Raw genomic sequence first — 26,268 nt, 5'->3', positions numbered from 1 at the left:
GTGAGAGCTCAAGGGGAGGCATGCTCTCATGTAAACCATTCAGTGGAAGTTTTAAGAACACCTTTACAAGCAAACCATCAACATTTAAGGGAAGATTTACTTTGGCAGAGAAGGAGCAAGACAAGTAAGAACTAAGTCTCAAGGTGGGAATTTCCTAGCAGGAAAGCAAAGAAGTTTAACGGTTGTAAGTTGAGGACTACCTCTGCCACGGAAGAAAAAAATCCGTTGAGCTCTTGGCACGACCAACATTCTGACTGCTCTATTTGTGTGTGCAAGGAAGGCCTTCCATGTCTGAAGAAGGCAGCCCTGCAGAAAACGGCATGTCATAGAACCGTGATGGCACACAGGGCCATATCTGCCGGCATGGAAGCCATTAGCTCCAGTGCTCATGCGCGTGCCGGCCAGCTGAACTTCAGCCGTCTGGAGGGCTGGGGAAGGCCGTTTTCGCCCTCCCCAGGCTTCAGGAAAGCCTCCGGAGACTTTCCTGAAGCCTGGGGAGGGTGAAAACAGTCTCCCCCCAGAGGAAATACCAAGCTCATCTTCGGGGTGAGCAGTGTGGCACATGGGGGGGGGGTTGTGCGTGCATGTGCATGCGGGGGGCACTTTGCATTATGGGTGCCGTTATGCCCAGCTCACATTTTTGGCACCCAACAACAAAAAGCCGTCACTGTCACAGAACATAGAACTGTAGGGCTGGAAGGAACCTTGGAGGTCTTCTAGTCCAACTCCCTGCCCAACTCCCTGACTGGGTTATACATACCAACCCATTCAAAGTAGTTGCCCAGTGTATTTTTAAAAACCACCACCAGGGAAGGAGCACCCACAAATCCAGAAGGCAAATTATTCCATGGGATGAATTGTTCTGACTGTCAGGGCATTTCTCCTTAATTCTAGGTTGGATTTCTCTTTAGCAGCTTCCTCCCCTACCTCTACCTACCTTTCTCCACATTCTTTCTCCTTCCTTCTTTCTTGCCTTTCTTCTTTTCCTCTCCTTTTCCTCCCTCCCAATCCTTTTCTCCTCCCCTCGTTCTTCCTTCCTTCATTCTACCTATCTGTCTCATTATTTCTTGCCTTCTTCTTCGTCTCCTTTCTCTCTTCCAATCCCTTTTTCTCCTCCCCCTCCTTCCTTTCTATCCTCCCTCCCTATCCTTCCATCTACCTACCTACCTTTCTCCTTCCTTCTTTCTTGCCTTTCTCTTCCTCTCCTTTCCCTCCCTCATTCCTCTTCCAATCCTTCTCTTCCCTTCCTACCCTCCCTCCCTCCTTATCCTTCCTTTCTTCCTCCTCCCTATCCTTCCTTCTACCTACCTACCTACCTACCTACCTACCTACCTACCTACCTACCTTTCTCCTCATTCTTTCTTCCTTTCTTGTCTTTCACCTCCCTTCCTCATTTCCCACCCTCCCTCATTCCTCTTCCAATCCTTTTCTCCTCCTTCCTTCCTACCTACTATCCTTCCTCCCTCCCATCTACCTACCTGTTGTGGCCCAGCAGGAGCCATTGGAGCTGCCCCCAGACTCCGACAGCGAGGGGCCCTCTGAGTCGGTTCTGGAGGATGTGGAGAACCCTGGACAGGGTTCCGACTCCGAGCAGGGCGCAGAGAGGCTGGTTGGCCACCAGGAGGCACCTGAGCCTTGGACCAGTGGGGAGGAGACAAGGGAGAATGAGCCGGAGGCCAGTAGTGAGTTGTTCCTGGATGCATGCCATCGAAGAGCTACTAGGCTCAGGAACAATTACGCAATTACAGGAGGTAATTGCACTCAGCTGATGGTCATTAGGCTCCTCTCCAGACTATAAGAAGGCTACTTGTGCACACACCCTCTTTGCAGAAGTCAACACAGAATCGAATGTCGGAGAACTTTGTATGAGCTTGGCAGGCTGGATTGCTGCCAAGCCTTATCTGTGTTTATTGCTGCCCAAGCTTGTCTGTGCTGGTTTGCTGCCAAGGACCTGTCTGTCTGTTAATTAAATGCTGTAATTTATCTCTGGCTCGGTGTGCTTTGGTGTGGAACGAGGGGGGGGATGTCAGAACACCTACCTACCTACCTACCTACCTTTCTCCTCATTCTTCATTTTTCTTGCCTTCTCTTTTCTCTCCCTCCCTCACATCTCACTCCTCTTCCAATCCCCTTTTCTCCTTCTCCCTCCTTCCCACCTATTCTTCCTTTCTCCCTCCTATTCCCTCCTCCCTCTCTCCCTATTCTTCCTCCCTCCCTCCCTGCCACCTCCCCCACGTACATACACAAATCCTTCATTTCTTCAACTGAAATGCCAATATTTTAATCCTTCTGATGCAAGTACAAAATCCTGAAATCATTAGTCAAAAGGCACATTGTTCAACAGCGAAAAAGGAAAGGATCCTCCCCCGCTCTTTACATATATACATTTTTTTTTCAATTCATTATAAATATGCATAGGAATAAAACAAAATCAGGAGTCATTGAAAATCGGTTAAAAAGTGCCACGGGGTGGTAGGAAGAAAAAGGGTGGGATTTTTTTCCCCATTTACAAAATACAATCAATAGAACAAACAACGTAATAATTTAATCAAAAAGTAGCTATGACATCATCTTTTTTCCCCCTTTCCTGACAAAAAATGGAGACAGGCCATTTGGGGAGGGGGGTTGGTTGGATGTCCTCTGTGGGGGGCCTCCTCGGCTTTATTAGCCCACCTTTCTGAGAAAGCCAGAAGAAAAATTGCATATTTTTTTTCCTCTCAGCTGAATGTGAAACAGCCACCCGACATTCTGAAGATCATGGAGAAAGAGGACAGGAGGCACTCAAAACATCTTAAAATCTTTCCTGAGTCGTAAGGCTTTTTAAAAAGTTCGCTTGCTGCTCGTCGGCCTGAACAACCTCCAATCGAGCTAACTGGGTTTATTATGGCTATTACGTTTTTTTTAAAAAGGGACGCTGTGGCTCGGTGGCTAAGACGCTGAGCTTGTCGATCAGAAAGGTCGGCAGTTCGAATCCCTAGCGCCGCCTAATGGAGTGAGCTCCCGTGACTTGTCCCAGCTTCTGCCAACCTAGCAGTTCGATAGCACGTAAAAAATGCAAGGAGAAAAATAGGGATCAGCTTTGGTGGGAAGGGAACAGCGTTCCGTGTGCCTTCGGCGTTTAGTCGTGACCACGGCGACGTCTTCGGACAGTGCTGGTGAGCACCACCCCCTAGAGTCAGGAACGACTAGCACATATGTGCGAGGGGAACCTTTACCTTACGTTTTTAAAACTTACTGGTTGGTGGGTCAGATGCTTAGTTCGGGGATTTAAATCAGGATGGACTCTGTACCTATTTTGCATAGTTTTTCTGGTTTTTCTGCATCCGTCGCCCACCTCTTTCCAATCGTTATTTTCAAGGGGAAATTAAGTCACAAGGACCGAAAATCTAAGCAGGTAAAAAAAGATCTAAAGCAGTGATTCTTAAGTTTAGCAAGTTTTAAGACACATGGAGATCTCGGCTCCCAGAATCCCCCAGCCGCGGCGATGCTTAAATAAAACTGATTTAAAACACTTGTGGGTTGGGGGGGCAAGAAGAGCAAGGGGTTGGACTAGAAGACCTCCAAGGTCCCTTCCGACTCTTGTTAATCTGTTAAAAAATATATTCCTAATTTTTTGGTTCTTGGCTATTTAGAATGTGTGTCCCTCACACAGTTGTACCGGCAACGTGTGGTTGGGATACAGTGTGTGTGTGTGTGTGTGTGTGTGTGTGTGTGTGTGTGTAAACTGCACAAAAGTGTCCAGCTTCATGGGAAGAAACTCGGAGTTTACTCTTGTACACATTTGATAATTGCCATGCTAGTTAGTTTAAAACCAGGGTTCTTCAGCATTGGCCAATTTAAGTCTGGCGGACTTCAGCTCCCAGAATTCCCAACTCCCAGCAAAGCTGGGAGTTGGGAATTCTGGGAGTTGAAGTCCGCCAGGCTTAAAGTGGCCAAGGTTGGAGAGCCCTGGTTTAAAAGGTTTAACTAGTTTTTTAAGAAGGTACAAAAGAGCTGAACGGCAAGAATTATCCAAGAAAATGAAGATCCCTTTCCTATACAAGGAATCCTTTTTTTTTTTTAAGATAAAAGAGTTGAAATTTTTCTGGACGTCACTGGCTAGGCCGAGGCCTGGCTGAATGCCTGCTGAAATGCAATGTTTCAATGAGCCCTCCAACCCATGGATACAGGTAGTCCTCGGCTTACGACCGTTCGCTGGGCGACCATTCAAAGTCATCATTTGGGGGCTACTTATGACCCGGATCTGAAGATCCGACGGTCACCTCCCCTGCAGTCACGCGAGCGGGTTTCATTCGCGTTGGAGAGGCCATTGCAGTCTCGCGATCAACGTGACTGTGTTTTGCTGAGGGGAAACTAGGCAAAACTAGCCCCCCCCCACGGAGGATCATTGGTTCGCTTAATGACCGCGATGCTCGCTTAATGACCACGGTGGCTGCTTTAGGACTGTTGAGTTCACTTAATGACCACTAAGCTCGTAAAATCAGGTTGTTCCCATGACTGACCCATTTTAACGGCTGACACGATTGACGCCCAGGATGTGCAAGCTCCACCGTGGTCGTAAGTCGAAGACTACCTGGAGTGAAATGTATGAAAACCATGTTCCTTCTGGGGCAGATTTAGGAGGGCACCTAGGAAGCCTTTGCATTGCAAAGAAGAGTTTGGGATGATATCCAATAACTTAGGAAATTTGCACAAAGGCTTTAATGCCAAGGATGGAAGAGAATTTGGTCTAGCAGCAGCTGTGAGTCAAAAAAAAAGGAAAATATTTGCAGCAGAAACAGACAAAGGAGTCCTTAAGAGTTTTAGCACAGCCTGCCAGCTGTGTTGAGAAGCGCCTGGTGTTTCTTTTTTTTGCTGTGGTAGTCCCCACACATCCGGGGAAGGGAAGGGCATCATCCCAGAGCAGAGGCGGGCAATTACGGCACGTTTACGCCTTGTGGACTTCAACTCCCAGAATTCCTGAGCCAGCCATGTCTCCCAGGGCGTCATGTGACCAATGCTGGCTCGGGAATTCTGGGAGGTTACGTTTAGATTTATTGGATTTATATGCCGCCCTTCTCCCAAGGACTCAGGGCGGCGTACAACATTAAAAAAAACACATATTACAAAAATTAAAAGGGACATTAAATAAAGTATCCAAAAAAAAACCCCCAATTGATATTTACAATAAAAATTTAAAAATTAAATTAAAATTAACAACCAAATTAATCCTATATTTTATTCTATTCAGGCCAGGCTGGCTTGCTGGAAAAGCCAACTTTTTAGGGCGCGTCGGAAGGACCGGAAGTCGGGGATTATGCGAAGCTCCGGGGGCAGCTCATTCCAGAGTGGTAAAGTCCACAGGGCGTAGAGTGGAGGTGGTTACGCACTCCTAGACTAGACCCTCAGCAGGAAAGACAGACAGAAGAATCAGCACTGGAATAATCTTACTTGCATGCAACGCCCCCTCCCCCCAACATTGGGTATGTGCAATCAAGAAGAGATCTGCCTTTAAAATAAAATAAAAAATCTTTTGCATAGGACCCTGATGACGAATATATGGCAATGCCTGCCACCTGGAACCCTCTCTGCGGAAACGCAAGCCGTCGCCCAGATCAGCTCCACGCTGGCCAGCTCATTTTTGGGTCTCTGCCAACATGTGGGAGACGCCCGTGCGGGGTTGCGTGCACAGGGTGCGGGAGAGTACGCAGTGGGTGTGATGCCCCCTCTGCCCCATTTTTGGTCCCAGGAGGCTTCAGGGAGGCCTGCTAGGCCCAAAACGGGGCACGGTGTGTGTGTGGGAGGGTTAGCGCGTATGCGTGGGGCAGGGGTCATGCGCAGGGGGTGGGGGGATGTTGTGCACACATTGCACTATGAGTGTGGGCACACCCGCGCACGCTTTCGGCAGGCGAGGGCAAAAAGGTTTAGCCATCACTGGTGCAGGACAGAAGCCACCTCTTTGGAGTCAGCCACTTTTGCAATGTTAATACCCTGAATTTTTGAAATGGAGAGGAAGCTGGCTTAGCCGGGAAGCTAAGCGGGTTATCCTAAGCTGCTCACACCTCTTCCCGCCAACCGATTTTCCTGCCTTCATAAGATGAGGCTGGAGCCAGGAGATTCGGCCTGACCTCTTGAGCAACTCAAGCAAAGGCAGGTAAAGGTTAAAAAAAAAAAAAACAACTAGAAAGTGTGCAAGAAAAGTGTGAGAGATTAAGCATCCAAGTGCCTTCAACGGCCATTTCTCACACGCAAGAAAACTTGGGTGTTTTCCTAAATCTTACCAGGACAGGAAAAAGGGTAGAGAGAGAGTCCTGGACTTACAGGCCACAATTGAGCCTAAAATTCCCACTGCTAAAGCAAAACAGCGGATGGGCGAGTTCTGCTCCTATTTTACAACTTTTCTTGCCACGGTTGTTAAGTGAATCGCTGCGGTTGTTAAATTAGTAACCAGGTGGTTAAGGGAATCAGGCTTTCCCCTGAAGCACACAGTGAAAGCGTGCAAGGCTTGGAAAATACAGGCCCGAATCCCAAACGTGTGACTGGTAAACGAATGGTCGTAAGATCGAGGACCCCACTGTAGCTGAGAATCTACCGCTAATCTGATTGTGCAACATTTTTCCATTTGTGCAAAAAAAAAAAAAAAATTAAAATCAAACGAGGGACTTTGAGAAAGCTTTTTTCCACCCCTTTGGACTGTCACTTGACTTCTTTTGACAAGTCAGGTAGAAGGGATACAGGTAGTCCTCGGCTTATGACCACAGCTGAGCCCCAAACTTCTGCTGCTAAACGAAACATATGTTAAGTGATTTTGCCGACTCCTTTTGCAATCTTTCTTGCCACAACTGTTAACTGAATCGAAGTAGTTTGTTCAATGAGTCAAACTGGTGTTAAAGTGAATCTGAGTCCCCTCCAATGGGCTTGTCAGAAGGTCGCAAAAGGAGAGATCGTGTGGCTCCAGGACACTGCAACCGTTGTAAATAGGAATCAAGAAGTGCCACAGATCTGAATTTTGATCTCAGGACCGTGGGGCTGCTGTAACGGTCGTTAAGTGTGAAAAAACGGTGCTAAGTCACTTTTTTCAGCGCTGTTGTAACTTGGAATGGTTAATAAAAGAATTGTTGTAAGTCAAGGACTACCTGTATACCTGTGGGCATCTATGTCTGAATGAATATATATAACTACACCTGGAACTCCTATTTTAGGATACTTCATATATATATATATATATATATATATATATATATATATATATATATATATATATATATATATATATATATATATATATATATATATATATATATATATATATATATAGCACAGGTTCGAATCCCAGTAAGGGGATGGCTAGCTGATGAGAGCTAAATAGCTTGAAATAGATCTGTACTAGTCTCCCTTTATTTATTTATCAGCACAAATAAAAAAAAACATATATATATATATATATATATGTATGTATGTATGTATGTATGTATGTATATATATATATATATATATATATATATCTCCTATATATATATATCCTATATATATATATCCTATATATATATATATATGAAGTATCCTAAAATAGGAGTTCCAGGTGTAGTTATAAAAGAAGAAACAGAGGTTGTGATCTCTGGAACTTACAATATATGGCTCACAGCTTTCATTAGTCTCTGCTAATATCAGGTGAGAGGTGGGAGGCGGGTGAATGGGCCTATCACATGCGCAATTGTCAAATTGATTAATGGTGTATAAAGGCAGATATCTCTTTAATGGGAGTTTTTACACTCTGGCGATGTTAGCAGAGGCTAATGGAAGCTAAGTGAGCAATACAACCATTTTATGATTCTCACTTTTCAAAGTCAGTAGTTGTTTTTTTTTGTTGTTGTTGGGTAGCCCAGCCTGGTACTGAGAAGCAACAGGTGGATAAGGAAGCCGGCACATAGCCGTTTTTCTAAAGTGCCCGATTCCCCTGGTATTTCGGCATAATTTTCCCTCCCCCCCCCCCTTCCATTTCTCTTCTCCCACAACCCTTCTTTGTACATATCTCTCTGTACATACATATAAAAAAATTAGTACAGGCTTGACTGTATATTATATATAAATAAACTTTGTTTCTCTTAAGTAGAGTTCTCTGCGCCCAGCCCCCCCCTTTTTTTTGAAGTGGTCCGTTCCAACCCAGGATTAAAAACAAACACCCCCTCCCACGCATGGTGTAAAGAAGCCCTCCCCCTCTCTTCTCCCCTCCCATCTCCCCAACTCAGCTGGCATCATAGAGGTCGGAGAGGGGTCCACTGAACTGGATGACGCTCTGGCGCTCCTGCTCGCTGTTCTCGCCCACCAAACCGTTGGAGTTCAGCATCATCTCCTCCAAGAGTTCTCGGAAGTTCAGGCTGGCCGGGGAGAAATTGTCTGCCAGGGGGAGGGGCAGGGCTTGCGTCGGGGGCAAGGGTTCGTGCTGGGAAGGGGAGCCGCCGAGCGCCAGGCTGCCCACCAACGCTGCGCTGCTGTCGTAGGGCGCGTGGAAGTTGAACTGCGAGGGGGCAGGGGGGAGTGGAACGTTCGGCGGAGGAGGTGGCGGAGATGGGTGCGTCCAGAAGTCAGGAAGGACTTCCCCGGGTGGGCTGTTGGTCAGATCCCAGACCTCGTCCTGCAGCAAGGAAGTGGGCTGGGCAGAGAGAAATACTGGAGGCTGGCCGAGGTCCAGCGGTGGGACGACCTGCGGGTAGGGCTGGCTGGCCATCATGGGGCCCAACATGGCTTGAAGCTGCTGCTGCTTCTGCTTCTGTTTGACGTTCTCGTCCATCTGCTTCAACTCCTTCAACACCTGATGGACGCAATTTTCCGGTATCTTGATCCCTGCAGAAGGGATAAAATGTACCGAGTCAACTTTTTGGCAGGAGACGAGACGCTCAAACACCACTTGCCCTCCTCCCGGTTACAGAGAAAGGAAGGGAAGGAAGTCGGCCAGTGAGGAATGAGGGGAGAATATGGGAAAAACAGGTAGTCCTCGACTTACAACCATTTACTTGTAACTTACAATCGTTTAGTGCCTGTTCAAAGTTACAAGGGCACTCTGTGAAAGATTAGAGAACTGGTGAATAGACCGGTTCCAAGTTGAGAGTGGGCAGGAAATCGTTCACAGGTGCTCCGGGTGGCTGCTCCTCATTAGGGAACCACAAAAAGTTATTCAATTTATCTAATATTTGTTGTAATTGGAAGATCGGAGGACACTTCTTTATATACGTATCGTATTTTTCGGAATATAAGACGCACCTTACCCCCCCCCCCCAAAAAAAAAGAGGGTGGAAGTGTTGGTGCATCATATACACCAAATGCAGCCCATTTTTGGCCTCCTGAAGCCCCGTCCCCGCATCCCATTTTTGAGAAAAACGGGTCTTTTTTTGCAAAAACGGAGGCTTTTCTGCCTTCCCTCAGGCCCCAGAAGCACTGTGCAGGCTTCAGTAGGGCTGGGGGAAGGCAAAAATACCCCCATTTTTGTGAGAAACAGCCCATTTTTCACAAAAACGGGGGCGTTTTTGCCCTCCCGCAGCCCTACTGAAGCCTGCACAGTGCTTCTGTGGGTGGTGGAGGACAAACCCTTTTTTTCCTTACTTACCTCTTCTAAATCTTGGTGCGTCTTGTAGTCTGAAAAATACGGTATTTCCTTTAATCTTTAACATGTTCTTTTTCATGCACTTTTTATTATTTCTTACTATTCTTTCTCCTTTAAGTATATCTTGTATTAGTTTCTTTTACAGGTAGTCTTCAACTTACTGATGCTAAGTGACACCTTTGTTAAATGAGCTTTGCCCCATTTTACAACCTTTCTTGTCACAGTTGTTAACTGAATATCACTGCAGTTGTTAAGTTAGTCACACGGTTGTTAAGTGAATCTGGCTTCCTGGTAGACTTTGCTTGTCAGAAGGTCACAAAAGGTGATCACATGAACCCGGGACACTGCAATAGTCATAAATATGAGTCAGTTGCCAAGCGTCTGGATTTTGATCATGTGACCGCAGGGACGCTACCGTGGTCATAAGTGTGAAACATTGTCATAAGTCTTTTTTTTTCAGTGCCCTTGTAACTTCGAGCAGTCACTAAATGAACTGTTGGTAAGGCAAGGATCACCTTACTGCAATCAAAATCTATCTATCTATCTATCTATCTATCTATCTATCTATCTATCTATCTATCTATCTATCTATCATCTATCTATCTATCTATCTATCTATCTATCTATCTACTCTATCTACATCTCTATCTCTCTATCTATCTATCTTATCTATCTTATCTATCTCTCCATCTCTCTCTCTATCTATCTCTCTATCTTCTATCTCTCTATCTCTCTCTCTATCTCTCTCTTTCTATCTCTCTCTCTCTCTCTCTATCTATCTATCTATCTATCTATGTTCTATCTCTCTATCTATCTATATCTATCTTTCTATCTCTCTCTCTCTCTCTCTCTCTCTCTCTCTCTTCTATCTTCTCTCTCTCTCTCTCTCTCTCTCTTTCTATCTATCTATCTATCTATCGCTGTGTATGTGTGTATGTATGTATGTTCCGGCATAACTCTGGAACGCCTCAACCAAGTTCAATCAAACTTGGTACACAGATGACTTACTCTCTGGAGACAAGTACTGTTGGGGTAACACCCCTCAGTGTGTGTGTTAAGATGCAGCCTATTGTGCCTTTAAATGGATTCTACCGTACTGCCATAAAATGGCTTCTACTGTACAGCACAGTGGAGTTGCCATGGTAACAGCTTCACAGTACTCCACAAGGGGGCTCCCTCTGATGAGCGGGAAAATCCAGCATTAGAAATTACATTTGGTCTGGGCATTTTCCCCCTATAAATAAATATCCGGGCAACGCCGGGTTATCGGCTAGTCTTTAATAAAAATTATAAACCCCCCCCTCCAAAAAAAAGGCCACCTTTATGTTCCTAAGGCAAAGATCCTTTGAACGCTCTGGCCCAGCTGAGTGGCTGGCTATGAGTTGAGCTCAAGCTTTTTGTGGTTTGCTGTTTTTACTGTTAATTGGCTGCTCTCTTTTCCATCCCTTTCTCTCCATCCCCAGCGACTCTCAACCAGGTTTCCATGGCCTTAGGGGCCACTTCCAAATCTGGCAATTGATTGTCAGGATCTGGGATTGAGGCGATTCCCCCCTTTGCCCCAGGAGAACAGCTTGAGTTGGCCACTCACCCACTTGCTTCTTCTTCTCTTTGGTCTTGAGGCGGACGATCTGCAGGTAGCTGGTGTTGGTGATATTAGCCATGATGCTAGCGATTTTGGTCCAGACGCGCAAGAGAGCCCCGCAGAGCATGTAATAGTGCCGTAAACGCGTGCCTTGGAAACATTCCTTTCTTTCCTGGACAACCTTGCAGTTCCTGTTCCTGGGAGGGTGAGGGTTGTTAATGGGGATGGTTGCGGGAAGCGGGAGGGGGGGAGGGGGGAGGAAACACAAGAAAGAAAACACACTGTCAGGTGCAAAAGTTCATGTCCACAGGTCAATCTTCGATTCAACTGATTTATTGCTGTAGCCTTCGCACAAGAATCTTCTCAACTCACATTTGGCACCTGCTTAGAGTTAGATAAGCGTCAGCAGCACTCAAGGAGGGGCTGGACTTAGTTCGTTTCTGGCTATGCAGGGATTCTAGGCTGATCCCTCTTTTCACACCGCCTCCCTCATCATGCTGCTAGCCTGCAAGGGTGGCTGTATGAAAAAAGACACTGCTTCCTTCTTGCTCTCCCTCCCTTCTGTTGTGGCCTGTCGGCCGCCGGCCCCTCCAGCAACTGAACCAGATGAGGAAGAGTCAGGGTCAGCATCAAGGCAACCTGAGAGCCCCAAGGGGGAAGAGGGAATGGAACTGGCAGAGAGAGAGAGACAAATCCTGGGCTGTCCATCAGCCCTCAGATGGAGGGTCAACAGCCCCCAGGTCTGGAGGTGGCTGATAAGGAAGAGGAGGAACAGCTGAGTCCAGTGTCTGACGCGTGGATGTGCAGAAGGCAGGGGAGAGGAGAGCAATGGAAATCTATGGGCTGGTCCTTGGGGCAGAAGAGCCACCACTGCTAACAAAGCCCCACCCTAGCTTTGGAGATAAAAGGAGGGGGTGGAGATAAATAGATGTGGCAGACAACTATTCATCTCCCGGCCAGATTTGTTAGCCTGCTGTGAGAGAGAGACGTTTTGCCAGGACACTCCTAATAAAGGAATCGGTGATTAAGTACATAACGTTTGTCGTGGTTGGGGAGCTGGGACAGAACACCTTCCTTCACCTCCTGAGCTCACCTCCAGATCTTTGCAAGGTAAGTGAGTGGTTGTGAGGGGCAGAGGAGGCCGAAGTGGCTGTGGGGACACCAAGGTGTCGGAAGTAGCTGGTGGGGGGGGGGAGGCCTTGGGAGGTCCAAGGCATGCATCCTCAAGGCATCCCATGCACACTTAACAATCCATGTATTCGGTTAACAAATGCATTGGGGAGAGAAGGGATACGGGGCAGTCATTAATGACGTGACTCATTTAACATCTTGACTTCCCACAATAATGGGCAGGCTCCATTACTGTCATAACGTGAGGATTTCCTGTACATGCTAGTTGCCAAGCAGCCTATTTTCTCAGAGTGCGCACAGTGTGACTACTATTTCGAGACAACCCAGGAGCAAAATACAATACACAGAGGTTTGTCTTTCAAACAGGGGGAGAGAGAGAAGAGACAGAGACAGAGAGAGAGACCCTCACACGGCCTCCCTTATATATACAGCTTCTTAAAGTGGCAGTAACCCTACTGACTCAACCTCATGTCATCATCTCGGTTTACAGACTTATAGCAGCTATTAAATCGTCATTACCCCGACATATTTTGGTCATCACCCTAGGGACACGGTGACGGTTGAAATTATTTTTTTTCAGCACTGTTGTAATTTTGAATTAATTAATTAACTAACTAATTAAATTAATAAAGGGTCGGACATTGAGGGATGTCTGTAAACATTACAACTCTATCAACATCGCCATCAGAAGGGCCTAACAATCTAGCAACCTACGCGCATCTTCTTCATTGTCTAAGAAACTAAGAAGCCTCTTGTTTTCTCAATGATTCTGTCTTCGGAGCAACCCTCGAAGGTGACTTACCTTGCGGTGTGGTTGCAGTGCTTCAGGGAGAATTTGTAAGTGCTCTTCCAGTGGGGCTCAGCATCCGCCGGTGACACCTGCAGGGAAGGCCAGCGAGAAGGAACCATCAAGGAATGGCGGAGGAGGAAAAAAATGGATCTGCGGTCAGAACCGCCACTGCTTCAGACTGGGCCTTACCGGCTGGTACTTTCTAAAAAGGCTGTCCATGGTCTCCAGCTGGCTCTGCTTCCCGATGTTGGGCTTGTAGAGGGTGAAGTATTTCCCACGGGTCTGTTCGGCTAGGAGGCTAATATATTTGTTGCTTCGGAACTGCAGGGGGACAGAGTGCTCATAGTTAGTTTAGGGAGTGGAGGAGAGAGAGAGGTGCTCCCCAAAACTAGGTACTGCAGATTAGGAACCTGGAGTCAGAGGTGGGCGAATGAGCTCAATGCACGGACAATTAGGTCCTTAAAAAGGTGGCAATGATCAGGTAAATCTCAAGACCTAAGATGGCCACCTAACATCAAAAACGTCATCAAAAAAGCACAAGAAAGAATGTTTTTTCTGCGCCAACTCAGGAAGTTCAAATTGCCCAAGGAGCTGCTGATTCAGTTCTACAGAGGAATTATTGAGTCTGTCATCCGCACCTCCATAACTGTCTGGTTTGGCTCTGCAACCCAACAAGACAGACACAGACTTCAGAGGATAATCAGAGCTGCAGAAAAAACAGGCCCGTTTTTTGACAAAAAAAAATTGCATGCATGGCCTTATAGAGTGCTGCTGGGGGCTGGGGGGGAAAGGTCCATTTTTTGCTCATTTCTGCCTTCCCCAGTCCCCAGGAGCTCTCTGAAAGCCTCCTAAAGGCTCTGCACGGCCATTTTGGTGAAGGGGCAGGGCTTCGGGAGGCAAAAAATGCTGTATTCCGTGTATAAGATGCACCCAGATTTTCAGCCTCTTTTTTGAGGAAAAAAGGTGCGTCTTATACTCTGAAAAATACGGTAGCTACCAATCTGCCCTCCAGGGAAAACCTGTACACTGCACAAATCAAAAAGAGGGCTGTGAAAATATCTACAGACCCCTCACATCCTGGACATAAATTGTTTCAACTTATACCCTCCTAATGATGCTATAGAGCACTACACACCAGAACAACTAGACATAAGGTCAGGTTTTTTCCCCCCGAATGCCATCATTCTGCTTAACAACTAATTTCCACTACACTGTCAAATAATTTACTAAGAATGTATTACTATTATTCTTCTCTCTCTTCCTAGTACCTATCTCTTCCCACTTATGACTATAACCATGTTGCTTGTATCTTTCAATTTATATTGTTTTTATTTGTTTCCTAGTATGATTTGAGAGCTTATTAGTAACCTTGACTATCACTAAGTGTTGAATCTTTTTATTCTTAATGAAAGTATTTTATCCTCCTTATGTACACTGAGAGCATCTGCACCAAAGACAAATTCCTTGTGTGTCCAATCACACTTGGCCAATAAATGATTCTATTCTATTCTATTCTATTCTAATTCTATTCCAATTCTAATTCTATTCTTACTCCATTCCATTCCTATTCTATTCCTACTCTTTTCTATTCTAATTCTATTCTATTCTTATTCTCTCTATTCTATTCTATTCCAATTCTAATTCTATTCTTATTCCTTTCCATTCCTATTCTATTCCCATTCTTTTCTATTCTAATTCTATTCTATTCTTATTCTCTCTATTCTATTCTATTCCAATTCTAATTCTATTCTTATTCCATTCCATTCCTATTTCTATTCTATTTCTATTCTTTTCTATTCTAATTCTAATTCTATTCTATTCTTATTCTATCTCATTCTATTCTATTCTATTTCATTCCATTCTATTCCATTCTTATTCTATTCTATTCTATACTGTAACAACTAGCAAGCCTGAAGCAGAATCACCACACAATCCAAAGTGGCTTGAGCAGAGAATATATAGTAGAATCTCCAGCTAAAGTAGAGGGAGGTGTTAAGAGGGGGTCAAGATTAGAATCCTTGCACTGCAGAAAACTTGACCTTCGCCACAATCCCTTAAATCTTATCTGATCGTTCCCAAGAGATTCTTGTAACAGAGGTGACTAACAATAAAACTTTTGCTTGAGATTAATGGCTAGGGTGTGGAATGGAATATATGCCAGAATAACCTCCTCCTCCTCAAAGCCCCTGAAAACAGAACAACTAAAAAGGGAAGATTTTTCACTTCTGATGAAGATCCCTGCCAACCTCTTTTTCCTTGAGGAAAAAACTATCACCCCAAAATTCCCACCAGTCCATCCCCACCAATTTGTCTTACCTTGTGGGACAGGTAGAACCCATCATTGGGGCCCGTCAGATGAAGTGACTTCTCGTAGGCCTCCTCCCACTTCAACCCTCTGTCCACACTGATCTAAAGGCAGGGCAGAAATAAGCAAAGAAGCTGTTTAGAGCAGTGTTTCCCAACCTTGGCAACTTGAAGATGTCCGGATTTCAACTCCCAGAATTCCCCAGCCAGCATTCGCTGGCTGGGGAATTCTGGGAGTTGAAGTCCGGACATCTTCAAGTTGCCAAGGTTGGGAAACACTGGTTTAGAGTACAGGTAGTTGTTGACTCATGCCCATTCGCCTAGCAAAATTAGAACCACACTTAAAAATAATGACTTATGGCCGGTCATCACACTTATCACTGTGGCAGCATCCCTATAGTCATATGAACAAAATTAGGCGCTCGGCAACCAGCGTGTATTTATAATCGTTGCAGCGTCCCACAGGGCCATGTGATCACCAAGGAAGTTTAAAACGGTTATGAGGAATCTGCAGAATTGTGCAGGTCATGAGAAAACAGGCAGAGGCCTTCTTGGTTTGAGCTTGGAATACTTTTTGTTATTGTGTTGTGGTCCGTCGGTGGCTTGCGGAGCTGACAGCAGAGTCGGACAGTGAGGAGGTTGGGGAGAAATATGAGCCAGTCCTGGAGTCTGGGGAAGGATCGGATGAGGGCTCTGCGTCGGAGGCAGAGAGGGGGGCCAGGGCCATCTGGGAGTTATGTGCTGTTCCAGAGTTGGACATCAGCGAGGAAGAGGAACAGGGGGAGCCTATTCCCAGTGTATGCATGCACAGATCTGTCAGAAGGGCAGCTAAGACAAAAGGGACGACTCGAGAGTAAGGCTTGGAGATGATTGGTCCCTCCCATAAGACATAAAGGAGGATCACAGGCACATGAGCCTTTTGCAGGAAGCAACTTTGTTCCTTCTGGTCGGTTTAAATTCTGAAGCTCCGTTTTGACTCTGTCCTCCATGGGGCCTTGCAAAGCTAATTGGCAATTAGGTCTTTGGCAGCATTTCAAGGGAGATAAAAGGTGGGTGCTTGGTGCTTATCAGCCTTATCCGGAAAGACTGTGGCAGACTTCTGTTGGACTCTTTACAAACTATTTGTGACTCATTACGGGCTGTGAATGAACGTAATTCACAGCCGTTGAAATAAAAAGAGGGTCTTTGGGACTAAGTGTGTGCTTTGTACCGTCTTGGGAAGCCTAGGACAGCACATATTGTGAGCTCAAAATATTTTGTCCCTAGCGGCATCTTACTGAAAGTACACAAGCTTTGCAAGTAGAACAGTGTTTCTCAACCTTAGCAATTCTAAGATGTGTGGACTTCAACTCCCAGAATTCCCCAGCCAGCTGCTGGCTGGGGAATTCTGGGATTTGAAGTCCACACATCTTAGAATTGCTAAGGTTGAGAAGCACCAGTGGCATCTCCAGACAAAGCTAGGAAAATTCCAGTCTGAGGCTTGTAAGAGGCAGCCGAGTCAGAAGAAACAAAGGTGGCCCATTGCCAAAAAGAGGTTGGCGAACCCTCTTGCGAAGTCTTACCTTGTAAAAGACCACCTGGCCATCCTGTGGGTGGCCTGGCGTTAGGAAAACCTCTTTGCTCTCTTCGTAGATTTCGTCAATGCCCGGAGCCAAGTCTGAGGAATGGAGAAGGCGGTGAGAATGAGGAGGATGATATCTGGGGTTGGATGAAGCTCAAAAAAACCCCAGATAACTTCTTAACTTATCTCTCCCTCCCCTGACATGCGCATGTATGACCATTGTTCCATCTCCCCTTCCATTGCCCAGTCTTGCAGTTGTGTAATGTTGCAGTGTAGCCGGGGCTGCAAATTCAAAAAATTGAGTCCACCCCTTTCGCCAAGTAATCTGACTTACGGGACATGACAGAATAGCGTGACCCAACAAAAGCGCACCCGACGTATTAGAGGTGAGGATTCACCGTTGACCAACTCTGCTAGACCACAACGTTGGAAAAACTTGAAAAACTGATAGGTAATTCCTTACAACTACCTGCATGGAATTAGCAACCAAGTTTCATTCTAGGTAAGGCGAGATGAGCAATGGGAGATGAAAATAATTATTCATCTCGCATCCTGTAAAGCTTGCCTTTTTTAAATAAGGAAAGGAAAGAGAACCGGGTCGTCCTCAGTAGAGGAAAATATGTAAATGCAACAAAGGTTAGATTGGAGGGAGGGAGGGGCAGTAGGAAAGACAGGATGGAGAGGAGAAAGGAGAGGAACAGGAAAAAGGGAAAGGCAGAAGAAGGGGGGAAGGTTAATAAGGAGGAAGAGAAAGGAGAGAAGGGAAGGGAGAGGTGGAAAGAAGGAAGGAGAGAAGAAAGAGAAGAAAGTGGGATAGGAAGGAGGGAGGGAAGAAGGTAGGGAAGCAAGGAGGGAAAGAGGGAGGGAAGGAAGGAGAGAAGGAGAATAGATAGGAAGGAGGGAAGGAAGGAGGGAACTTAAGAGAAGAGAAAGGAAGGAGGGAAGGAGGAAAGGAGGGAGGGAAGATATGAGAGAAGGAGGAGGGGATGGAGAGAGGAAAGGGAAGGGGAAGGAAAGGAGGAAAGGAAAAGAAAGGAGGGAAGGAAGGAGGGAAGGAGGGAAGGAGGGAGGGAAGGAAGGGGAGTGGGAAAGAAGAAACAAGGGAAGGAAAGAGGGAGGGAGGGAAGAAGATACCTAACCATTGATGTCTATAATGATTTTGATATTATGGGAATGTCTTGAAACGTAGTCAAATGTAAAGCAAAGCAGTGGATGTTGTATTGTCTTTTACCAGCTATTGGTTGTTGTATTTTTCTTTTACTAATAAAAATACTTTAAAAAAAAAAAAAAAGCGCATCCGACAACAGCGCACCGACAAAACTGCGTCGATAAAACCGCGACATCGATAGCGCACTCACAAAGGCGCGCCGACAAAAGAGCGCCGACAGAAGCGCCATTACGGTTATGGTAAGGGTGCTGTACTGCAGGCCACTTCAGCTGACTGTTATCTGCAGTTCAGCGGTTCTAATCTCACCGGCTCAAGGTTGACTCAGCCTTCCATCCTTCTGAGGTGGGTGAAATGAGGACCCAGACTGTGGGGGCGATATGCTGACTCTGTAAACCGCTTAGAGAGGGCTGAAAGCCCTATGAAGCGGTATATAAGTCTAACTGCTATTGCTATTGCTAAGGGTTAGGTTTAGGGTTACGTTTAGGGTTAGGTTCAGAGTTAGGTTTAGGTTTAGGGTTAGGTTTAGGGTTACGTTTAAGGTTAGGTTAAGAGCGCGCTTCTGTCGGCGCGCTGTTGTCAGCGCGCTTCTGTCTTCATTCTTCGGCGCGGTTTCAAACTTGCACTTTTGTCCCCGCAGTTTTGTCGGCACGCATTTGTCAGTGAACCCAGAATAGGCAAGGTTCAATTCAATCCAATTCAGAATGGAGCTGGAAGGGACCTTGGAGGTCTTCTAGTCCAACCCTACGCTCAAGCAGGAGATCCCATACCATTTCAGACAGGTGACTGTCCAGTCTCTTCTTGAAAACCTCCTGTGATGGAGCACCCACAACCTCTGGAGGCAAACTGTTCCTCTGGTTACTGTGTTTTCCCGAAAATAAAACTGAGTCTTATTTTCTTTTGACCCCCGAAATAAGCACTTGACCTTATTTTCGGGGAGGTCCTATTGTTTTTGAGGTGCCTGAGTTGGCGAGCGTGGTCACCTCGTAGCTGCTGCTGTGTTGCAATATTTTCAGGGAGGACTTATTTTCGGGAAAACAGGGTATTTGTCCTCACTATTAAGAAATTTCTCCTTAATTCCAGGTTGGTTCTCTCTTTGATTAGTTTCTGTCTCCTGTTTCTTGTCCTGCCCTCAGGTGCTTTGGAGAATAAGGGAGTCAAACTATTCTCCAAGGCACCTGAGGCTAGAACAAGAAGCAATGGGTGGAAACTAATCAAGGAGAGAAGCAACTTAGAACTGAGGCTAAATTTCCTAACAGTTAGAACAATTAATCCGTGGAACAGAAGTTGCCTCCAGAAGTTGTGAATGCCCCAACACTGGAAGTCTTTAAGAAGATATTGGATAACCATTTGTCTGAAATGGTATAGGGTTTCCTGCCTAGGCAAGGGGTTGGACTAGAAGCCCTCCAAGGTCCCTTCCAACTCTGCTATTGTATTGTATTGTATAATCTCTCTCACCAAAAGTGTTGCCACCTCGGTGTGAGCCTCCTGCTTACCCAGAATCCCCATGTCGTATTTGCCATCTTTCTTGTCCCGCTCGATCAGGTAGTCGAAAGTGTCATTGAAGTACTGGAAGAGCAGGTTCTGTTTGTCAACCTCCAGGCCCAAAATGCGATTTAGGAACTTGGTGATGGAACAGTCTGTGAAGGGGGAAAAATAAAGAGAGAGAGAGAAAATGACATCATGCATTCCGTTCATCTCGGACACCAGTTTCCTAACTCGCAAAGATTTATCCAAGGTCCAGGTTATGTACATCACAGGTCTGAGAAGGTTCTCCACATCTCTTAACATACTCCATGCATATGTGCATATTCACGTAGACTCAAACTCAAGGCCTGCAGGCTGGATTCGGCCCGCGAGGTGCTTAAATCTGGTCCGCAGGGCCGGCCTGGAAATATCAAAGGACCGGCCTGCGGTGCCTCACTAAGGTCTGTTTTTGGTCACCCCAGCTTCCAGCAGCGCTCTGCCGGCCAAAAATGGGCCACACAGAGGCCTCGCGCATGGTTTTTGGCTGGCAGAGTGGTGCTGGTAGACGGGGAGGCCAAAAACAGGCTGCGGGGGACACTCACAGGGCCCGTTTTTGGCCAGCAGAGTGGTGCAGGAGGCCATGGAGGCACCTGTCCTCCACCCCCCCAACCCGGCCCACAGAGCAGAACTACAATGCTGATCCGGCCCTCAAAGAAATCCAGTTTGACACCCCTGATGTAGATCTTTAGTGCAAAATAAACTACAGGTAGTCCTCCACTTATGACCACAATTGAGCCCAAAATTTCCACTGCTGAGCAAGACAGTGGTGAAATGAGTTTTGCTCCATTTTCCTCTGACCTTTCTTGCCAAAGTTGTTAAGCGAATCACTGCAACTGTTAAGTTAGTAACATGGTTGTAAAGCGAATCTGGCTTCCCCCTTGTTTTTGCTCATCGGAAGATCGCAAAAGGGGGAAATCACACGACCCCAGGACACTGCAGCCGTCATACATTTGAGTCCGGTGCCAAGGGTCTGAATTTTGATCACGTGACCGCGGGGATCCCGCAACGGTCATAAAAGTGTGAAAATGGATCATGGGTCACTTTTTTCAGGGGCTGTTTTAACTTTGAACGGTCACGAAACGAATGGTTGTAAGTCGAGAACCGGCTGTATCAGTTGCCTAAGCTAAGAGTAAAGAAACACGAACAAAGGTTTTGTTCCAAATTTGTGATCAACGCTGCAATTGAGTTTGCAAGCCCTTCTCACTCAAAATCATGTCCACGTTTTGTTTCGAAACACGTGAGAACCAATGTGATGGCATGGCACAAAGGCCAAACAGTCAGAGAACTGGTAGGAGTCCCTTGATTGGCTCCAATTTTGCTCCCAATGTTCTGTTACACTCCGACCTCTCTCACAAACCTGGAGCAGCCTCTGACTGCAGATACTCCAGTCCAAACGCTGTAAGCAGAATGACTGCAATCAATCACTCCAGCAGGGCAAGATGATGAGTCCCAGAAGCAAAGAATAATCCCAGCAAGACAAGATAAGCACACCAAAGGAAGGAACGAATCCAAACAGTCCAGAAGGATGCCAGGAAGGCAGGCCACAATGCTAGATGAATTCGGTGTTTGTTCCCAACAAATGCCCCTCCCAACTGCCTCTCCTTTAAACTCCATCCCCAGGTGTGCCTTGTGAAAGGAATCAGGGCCCTTTACTTCCTTGTAAGCCATGCAACCCACGTTGCTCTCTTCTGCCTCCCTCCCTGTGCGCCCTAGGATGAGGAGGGGGTGGCCCTTGGTCTTCATCGGAACCCCCCTCTCCCTTGTTCTACCTCTCCCCTGCTCTGCCCAGGCCGACTTTGCCCTTCCCCAGTTTCCTCCACAGCCACTCTCCCGCTTTCTGTCAGCTGTTCGTCTTCCATCTCAGAATCAGAAGACTCCAATGGGGGCATGATAACCGAAGGGTCAAGATTTTAAGAGTGTTGGGTTTTCACAAAGAACTGGAGATGATTTATAATCAAACGAAAGTTCATTATAACTTTCCCCCGACTCGTACCGCAGGCCGAGATAAGCAGAGACGAGAACCACCGTGTAGAACAGAAGCTGAGGGAAAGGGTGCATGCAGCTTACCTTTCTCCATGGTCATGAAGCCATATCGCATCTCCTTGCAAGAGATTCCCACGGAGAGGAGGGACTGCTTCATTTCTGAAAACCAGGGATTAATTTTAACAGATGGAAAGCAGGTAATTGACAAGGCATATTACATTGACTTCCTTGCGGATTAACTGTAATGCGGCGTTTTAAAAACGCAGCGGCCTCAAAAACCAAGGTAAGGGTTTCCAACCAAGTCGGAATCAGAATAGAGCTGGAAGGGACCTTGGAGGTCTTCTAGTCCAGCCCCCTGCTGGGGCAGGAGATCCTATAATCATTCTGAACAAACGGCTGTCCATTTGTCTTTTCCTGAAAAATCTCCAGTGTTGGATCACCCACAACTTCTGGAGGCCAGCTGTTCCACTGGTTAATTGTCCTCACTGCTAGGAAGTTTCTCCTTATTTGAGGTTGCTTCTTTCCTTGATTAGTTCAATCAATTCAAGAATTCTGCAAGGAAGCGGGACGCCATTGGTTTGGGGGCATATGCTTGACTAATCCTCAGGGTTTCGAATTAATCATTTAACCAATGGAATCCTGAATTCTGTCTAGTCCCCGAACTTCATGTACTCGTGTGGCCGAAATGGGAAGATACTTTTTGTGGCTAATCATTACAAGAAACTTTTTGGGTTTTTTGAAATCACAGCTTTTTGGCAGCAGAACATCTTTCTCTACCAACAGAAACAAAATATTTCTTTGGCTGCAGGTATTCCAGCAGATAGTGGCCTCCAATTGCAAAATCCTCAGATATGGCATGGGATAAAGAATGCAGGATAACAGAGTTGGAAAGAACCTTGGAGGTCTTCTAGTCCAACTCCCTGCTCAAGCAGGGGCCCCTGGCCTATTTGATTCCAGACAAGTGGTTGTCCAATCACTTCTTAAAAGCCTCCAGTGATGGAGCACACCCACAAGTTCTGGAGGCAAGTTGTTCTACTGGATTAATTGTTCTTTTTTTTTTGTATTTGTAAATTTTTATTTTATTTTGATTCAAACAACATCTTGCATTAAACAGTGTGTCGTCCGGTACATTTATTTTGTGCAAATATTTTATACAATAACAATTACAATTTACAGCCATATTTATTATTGTGTCTATTCTTAACTTAATATTAATACTAATATATACCATACATAATACCATAGCAATCCTCTTCTTAACTTATTTAATTTTGTTAAAGTATTGTCTCTATTTTACTCTTCTGGTTTTTTCCACTTTTCATATTTATTCTCTGACCATTGATAAAATAATTCCCATGTATTATAATAATCAGATTGTTCCTTCTCTTTAATTTCAAATGTTAGCCTATTCATTTCTACACATTCTAATATCTTCCTGATCACTGATTAATTGTTCTCGGTGTTAGGAAATTTCTCCTAAGCTCCAGGTTGGTTCTCTTAAACTTGTTAAGTTTCCATTGCAATGACCTCTGAATCCCTTCTCCAAGGTTAAGTTTTGATTAGATGGTGGGAACCATCCAGAAGTTTTATACCGCACATCTTTCATTACAGCTAAAGATCAGCATTGTCCTTGTCTTTATTAACATTATAGTCCATCCCATCCTTGCTTACCGCTGAAAAAAGCCGCATCCCCTTCTTGATAAATCTCTGGCACGGGGACTTTGCTCTCCATCTGCTGGAAGATGGTGCACAGGACTTTATCGAGCGCTCTGATTCCATACTGGGGAGAGGCAGAGAAAAGTATCAAAAATCTAGGCCCTACACAGAGAAAGAGCATCCTGGCTGGATGCAACTCACATTAAGGAAATCAACCCCTTCCCCTGCTCAGCCACCCCAGGTCATAAAATGAGGCAAAACTCAGCTATCAAAAGCTTGGCTTAGCAAGAGAAAACTTGGGCTCAATTGTGGCCGTAATCTGAGGATGACCTGTACTTTGTTGTGTAATGAATGAGATGTCTGAAAACAACCAAGCTCAGAGAGCATCCAAGGTTGTACGTTTTAAGGATTAAACTCCTGTCCTCATTTAACCCGAAGAAAATACAGCACTAGCTGTATTTTCCACCACGCGCATCTGCTTGAAATGTTATCCTTTGAGGACCCCATGCACCAGATGCCGTGAAAAATAAAGGCAAAGGTTACGAATCCATAGCAACCTTTTCTAACTTAACAGATTTTACCGAAAGGGCAGGAGTTTTGGGAGAGCTTCAGCCATAACCTCACCTTATTCTCAAAGTTGTATTTGCTGAGGTCCCGGGATTCAGTCGCTCTTCGGTCACCGTGAGTTAAGGCACCCTGTGGTCAAGAGAACGTCACACATGAAACTGGACACAACAACAACAGTTCGTGTTTTGCCGTGGCTTATTCTATGTTTTGCTAACACAATTAAGAGCCCAGCTTGACTTCTATTCTTGGAGTAATTTCCTATCGGAGAAAAACCCCAATCATTTAAGGGTTCATCTCACTTTTTCTCCGCTGGTTTCTTTCTTGCAGAGTTAACTTTTAATGTTAAAGTTTTTAACATTCTAATTGTTTCATGCTGTTGCTTTATGGTGTTGTAAGCCATCCAGAATCACTTGCTGGTGAGATAGCCGGTATATAAATTTAATAAATAAAATATAATAGTCGTTGTTAATTGACTGGAAATGATAATCAAATGAGTTACCTGTTTAATAAATAAAATAAATAGTCATTGTTAATTGACTAGAAATGATAATCAAATGAGAGTTACCTGTTTAATAAATAAAATAAAATAGTCGTTGTTAATTGACTAGAAATGATAATCAAATGAGAGTTACATGTTTGAAGAGAGTATTTCTTATAAGGTCACCAACTGGAGGTGGATCAAAAAAAGGGCTTGCATCAGTGGTGAAATTCAAAAATTTTCCCTACTGGTTCTGTGGGTGTGGCTTGCTGGTCATATGACTGGGCGGGCATGGCTTGGTGGTCATGTGACCGGGTGGGCGTGGCTGCACAACTGACTCAGCACACAATATAAAAGCAGCTGGGTTTCACACAAAATATCCTCTGCAACAAGCAGGAACCTCACAGACAATCAGGCACAGCTGATTGTCACACAGCTGATTGTGGGAACTTTTCAAAAACTTTTTAAAGCCTTTTTTTACTAGCCCAAACTGGTAGCATTTAAACCCTGTCTCACATCCTGCTCCTGAGCTAAACGGCAAGAGGCCAAGGAACCGCATGTCCTTTTGATGTTTCAGACTACAACTCCCACAATCCTTTACTGTGGTGCTTCGAGTTGATACGACAAAAACTGAACTAGGTTTGAAACAGGAAAGCAGCTTGGGAGAGTTTCTCCCTCCCGTTTTCATTTCAGCTTGGTTTTTAATGCTTTTAATCTAATTTTAATTGGTTTTTTTTTTTTTTGCACTTTTAAACTTCCTGTTACTTTGTAAGCCACCCAGAAACGCTGAGTTAATGAGATGGGCGGCATAGAAATGTAATAAATAAATACATTTCCCAGATAAAAACTTTTACAAGTCCCTGTGAAGCTGACTGGGCCAAGTTGCCGCAGATGATTCCACGTGGGATAACGCAATGCGATCAATATTTCTTTGACAATATTTGCGTGGAGAAAAATGGAAAGAATGTCGAAGAAACAGTGGCGCGTAACATTTATCACACAGAGTTATCCCGCACGGAATCGTCTGTGGCGAGTTGACTATGGTGAGTCGGCTGCGGCAAATTGGCCATGCCAAGTTGGCTGCAACGAGTTGTCCTAGACCGGGGGTCGGCAACCCGCGGCTCTGGAGCCGCATGTGGCTTTTTCATCCCTCTGCTGTGGCTCCCTGTCGCTCAAAATACGTGTCACAGCCACCAATGTTGCACACCTGCGGCACACAATTGATTGAGCTTTCCGATCCCCGGTAGTTTTTGGGGTTCCCGGTCTTTTCTTTCCTGTGGGAAACTGATCCCAATGGCTCTTTGAGTGTTTAATAGCAATAGCAATAGCAGTTAGACTTATATACCACTTCATAGGGCTTTCAGCCCTCTTTAAGCGGTTTACAGAGTCAGCATATTGCCCCCACAGTCTCGGTTCTCATTTCACCCACCTCGGAAGGATGGAAGGCTGAGTCAACCCTGAGCTGGTGAGATTTGAACCACTGAACTGTACAGTCAGCTGAAGTGGCTGCAGTACAGCACTCTATTCATTGCGCCACCTCGGCAATAAGGTTGCCGATCCCTGTCCTAGACTCCCTATAAAATAGGCTCAATATTATTATTCTCTCCCAAAGGAAGCGGAGCAGGAGGTGGAAAAAAAGGTGACTTTTCTTAAGGTTTCTGGGCAAGGGGGAAAAAAAAAGAGAGAGAGTAACTTACAAGGCTTTCTAGGCGTTTCGCCACAATAGACGCAAACCGCCGCTCCCCAGCCAGTTCGGAGATGAGAAAAATGTACTCTGGAGCAGAGACCTGGTTGGAACGGTGTGTGCGGCCTGGAAGGAAAAGGCAGGTCGTGAACGGACCATCCCACATATAGATTAACAGAGAGGGAAGGGACCTTGTAGGTCATTTAGTCCAGCCCCCCCCCCCGCCCAATCAGAGGACCCTACACCATTTCTGACAGTGT

The 26,268-nt window shown here is 45.6% G+C and overlaps 1 protein-coding gene across 1 annotated transcript in view; it reads right to left on the bottom strand.

Moving 5' to 3' along the window:
• Window positions 1–7,846: 7,846 nt before the first annotated feature.
• The window catches only part of SBNO2 (strawberry notch homolog 2), a 36,488-nt gene continuing 18,066 nt past the window's right edge, over window positions 7,847–26,268 (bottom strand). The window contains exons 14-24 of the mRNA XM_032214412.1: window positions 26,022–26,134; window positions 23,904–23,975; window positions 23,295–23,403; window positions 21,708–21,782; window positions 19,610–19,753; window positions 16,950–17,044; window positions 15,400–15,492; window positions 13,273–13,404; window positions 13,096–13,172; window positions 11,169–11,359; window positions 7,847–8,823 (exon numbers count right to left, since the gene is read on the bottom strand). Coding sequence (XP_032070303.1) covers window positions 8,225–8,823; window positions 11,169–11,359; window positions 13,096–13,172; window positions 13,273–13,404; window positions 15,400–15,492; window positions 16,950–17,044; window positions 19,610–19,753; window positions 21,708–21,782; window positions 23,295–23,403; window positions 23,904–23,975; window positions 26,022–26,134 — 1,700 coding nt within the window. The 3' untranslated portion in view covers window positions 7,847–8,224. The remainder of the gene's footprint in view (window positions 8,824–11,168; window positions 11,360–13,095; window positions 13,173–13,272; window positions 13,405–15,399; window positions 15,493–16,949; window positions 17,045–19,609; window positions 19,754–21,707; window positions 21,783–23,294; window positions 23,404–23,903; window positions 23,976–26,021; window positions 26,135–26,268) is intronic.

The sequence above is a fragment of the Thamnophis elegans genome, chromosome 1 (assembly GCF_009769535.1).
Source record: "Thamnophis elegans isolate rThaEle1 chromosome 1, rThaEle1.pri, whole genome shotgun sequence".
Lineage (NCBI taxonomy): Eukaryota > Metazoa > Chordata > Lepidosauria > Squamata > Colubridae > Thamnophis > Thamnophis elegans.
This window is presented reverse-complemented; position numbering and strand designations above follow the sequence as displayed.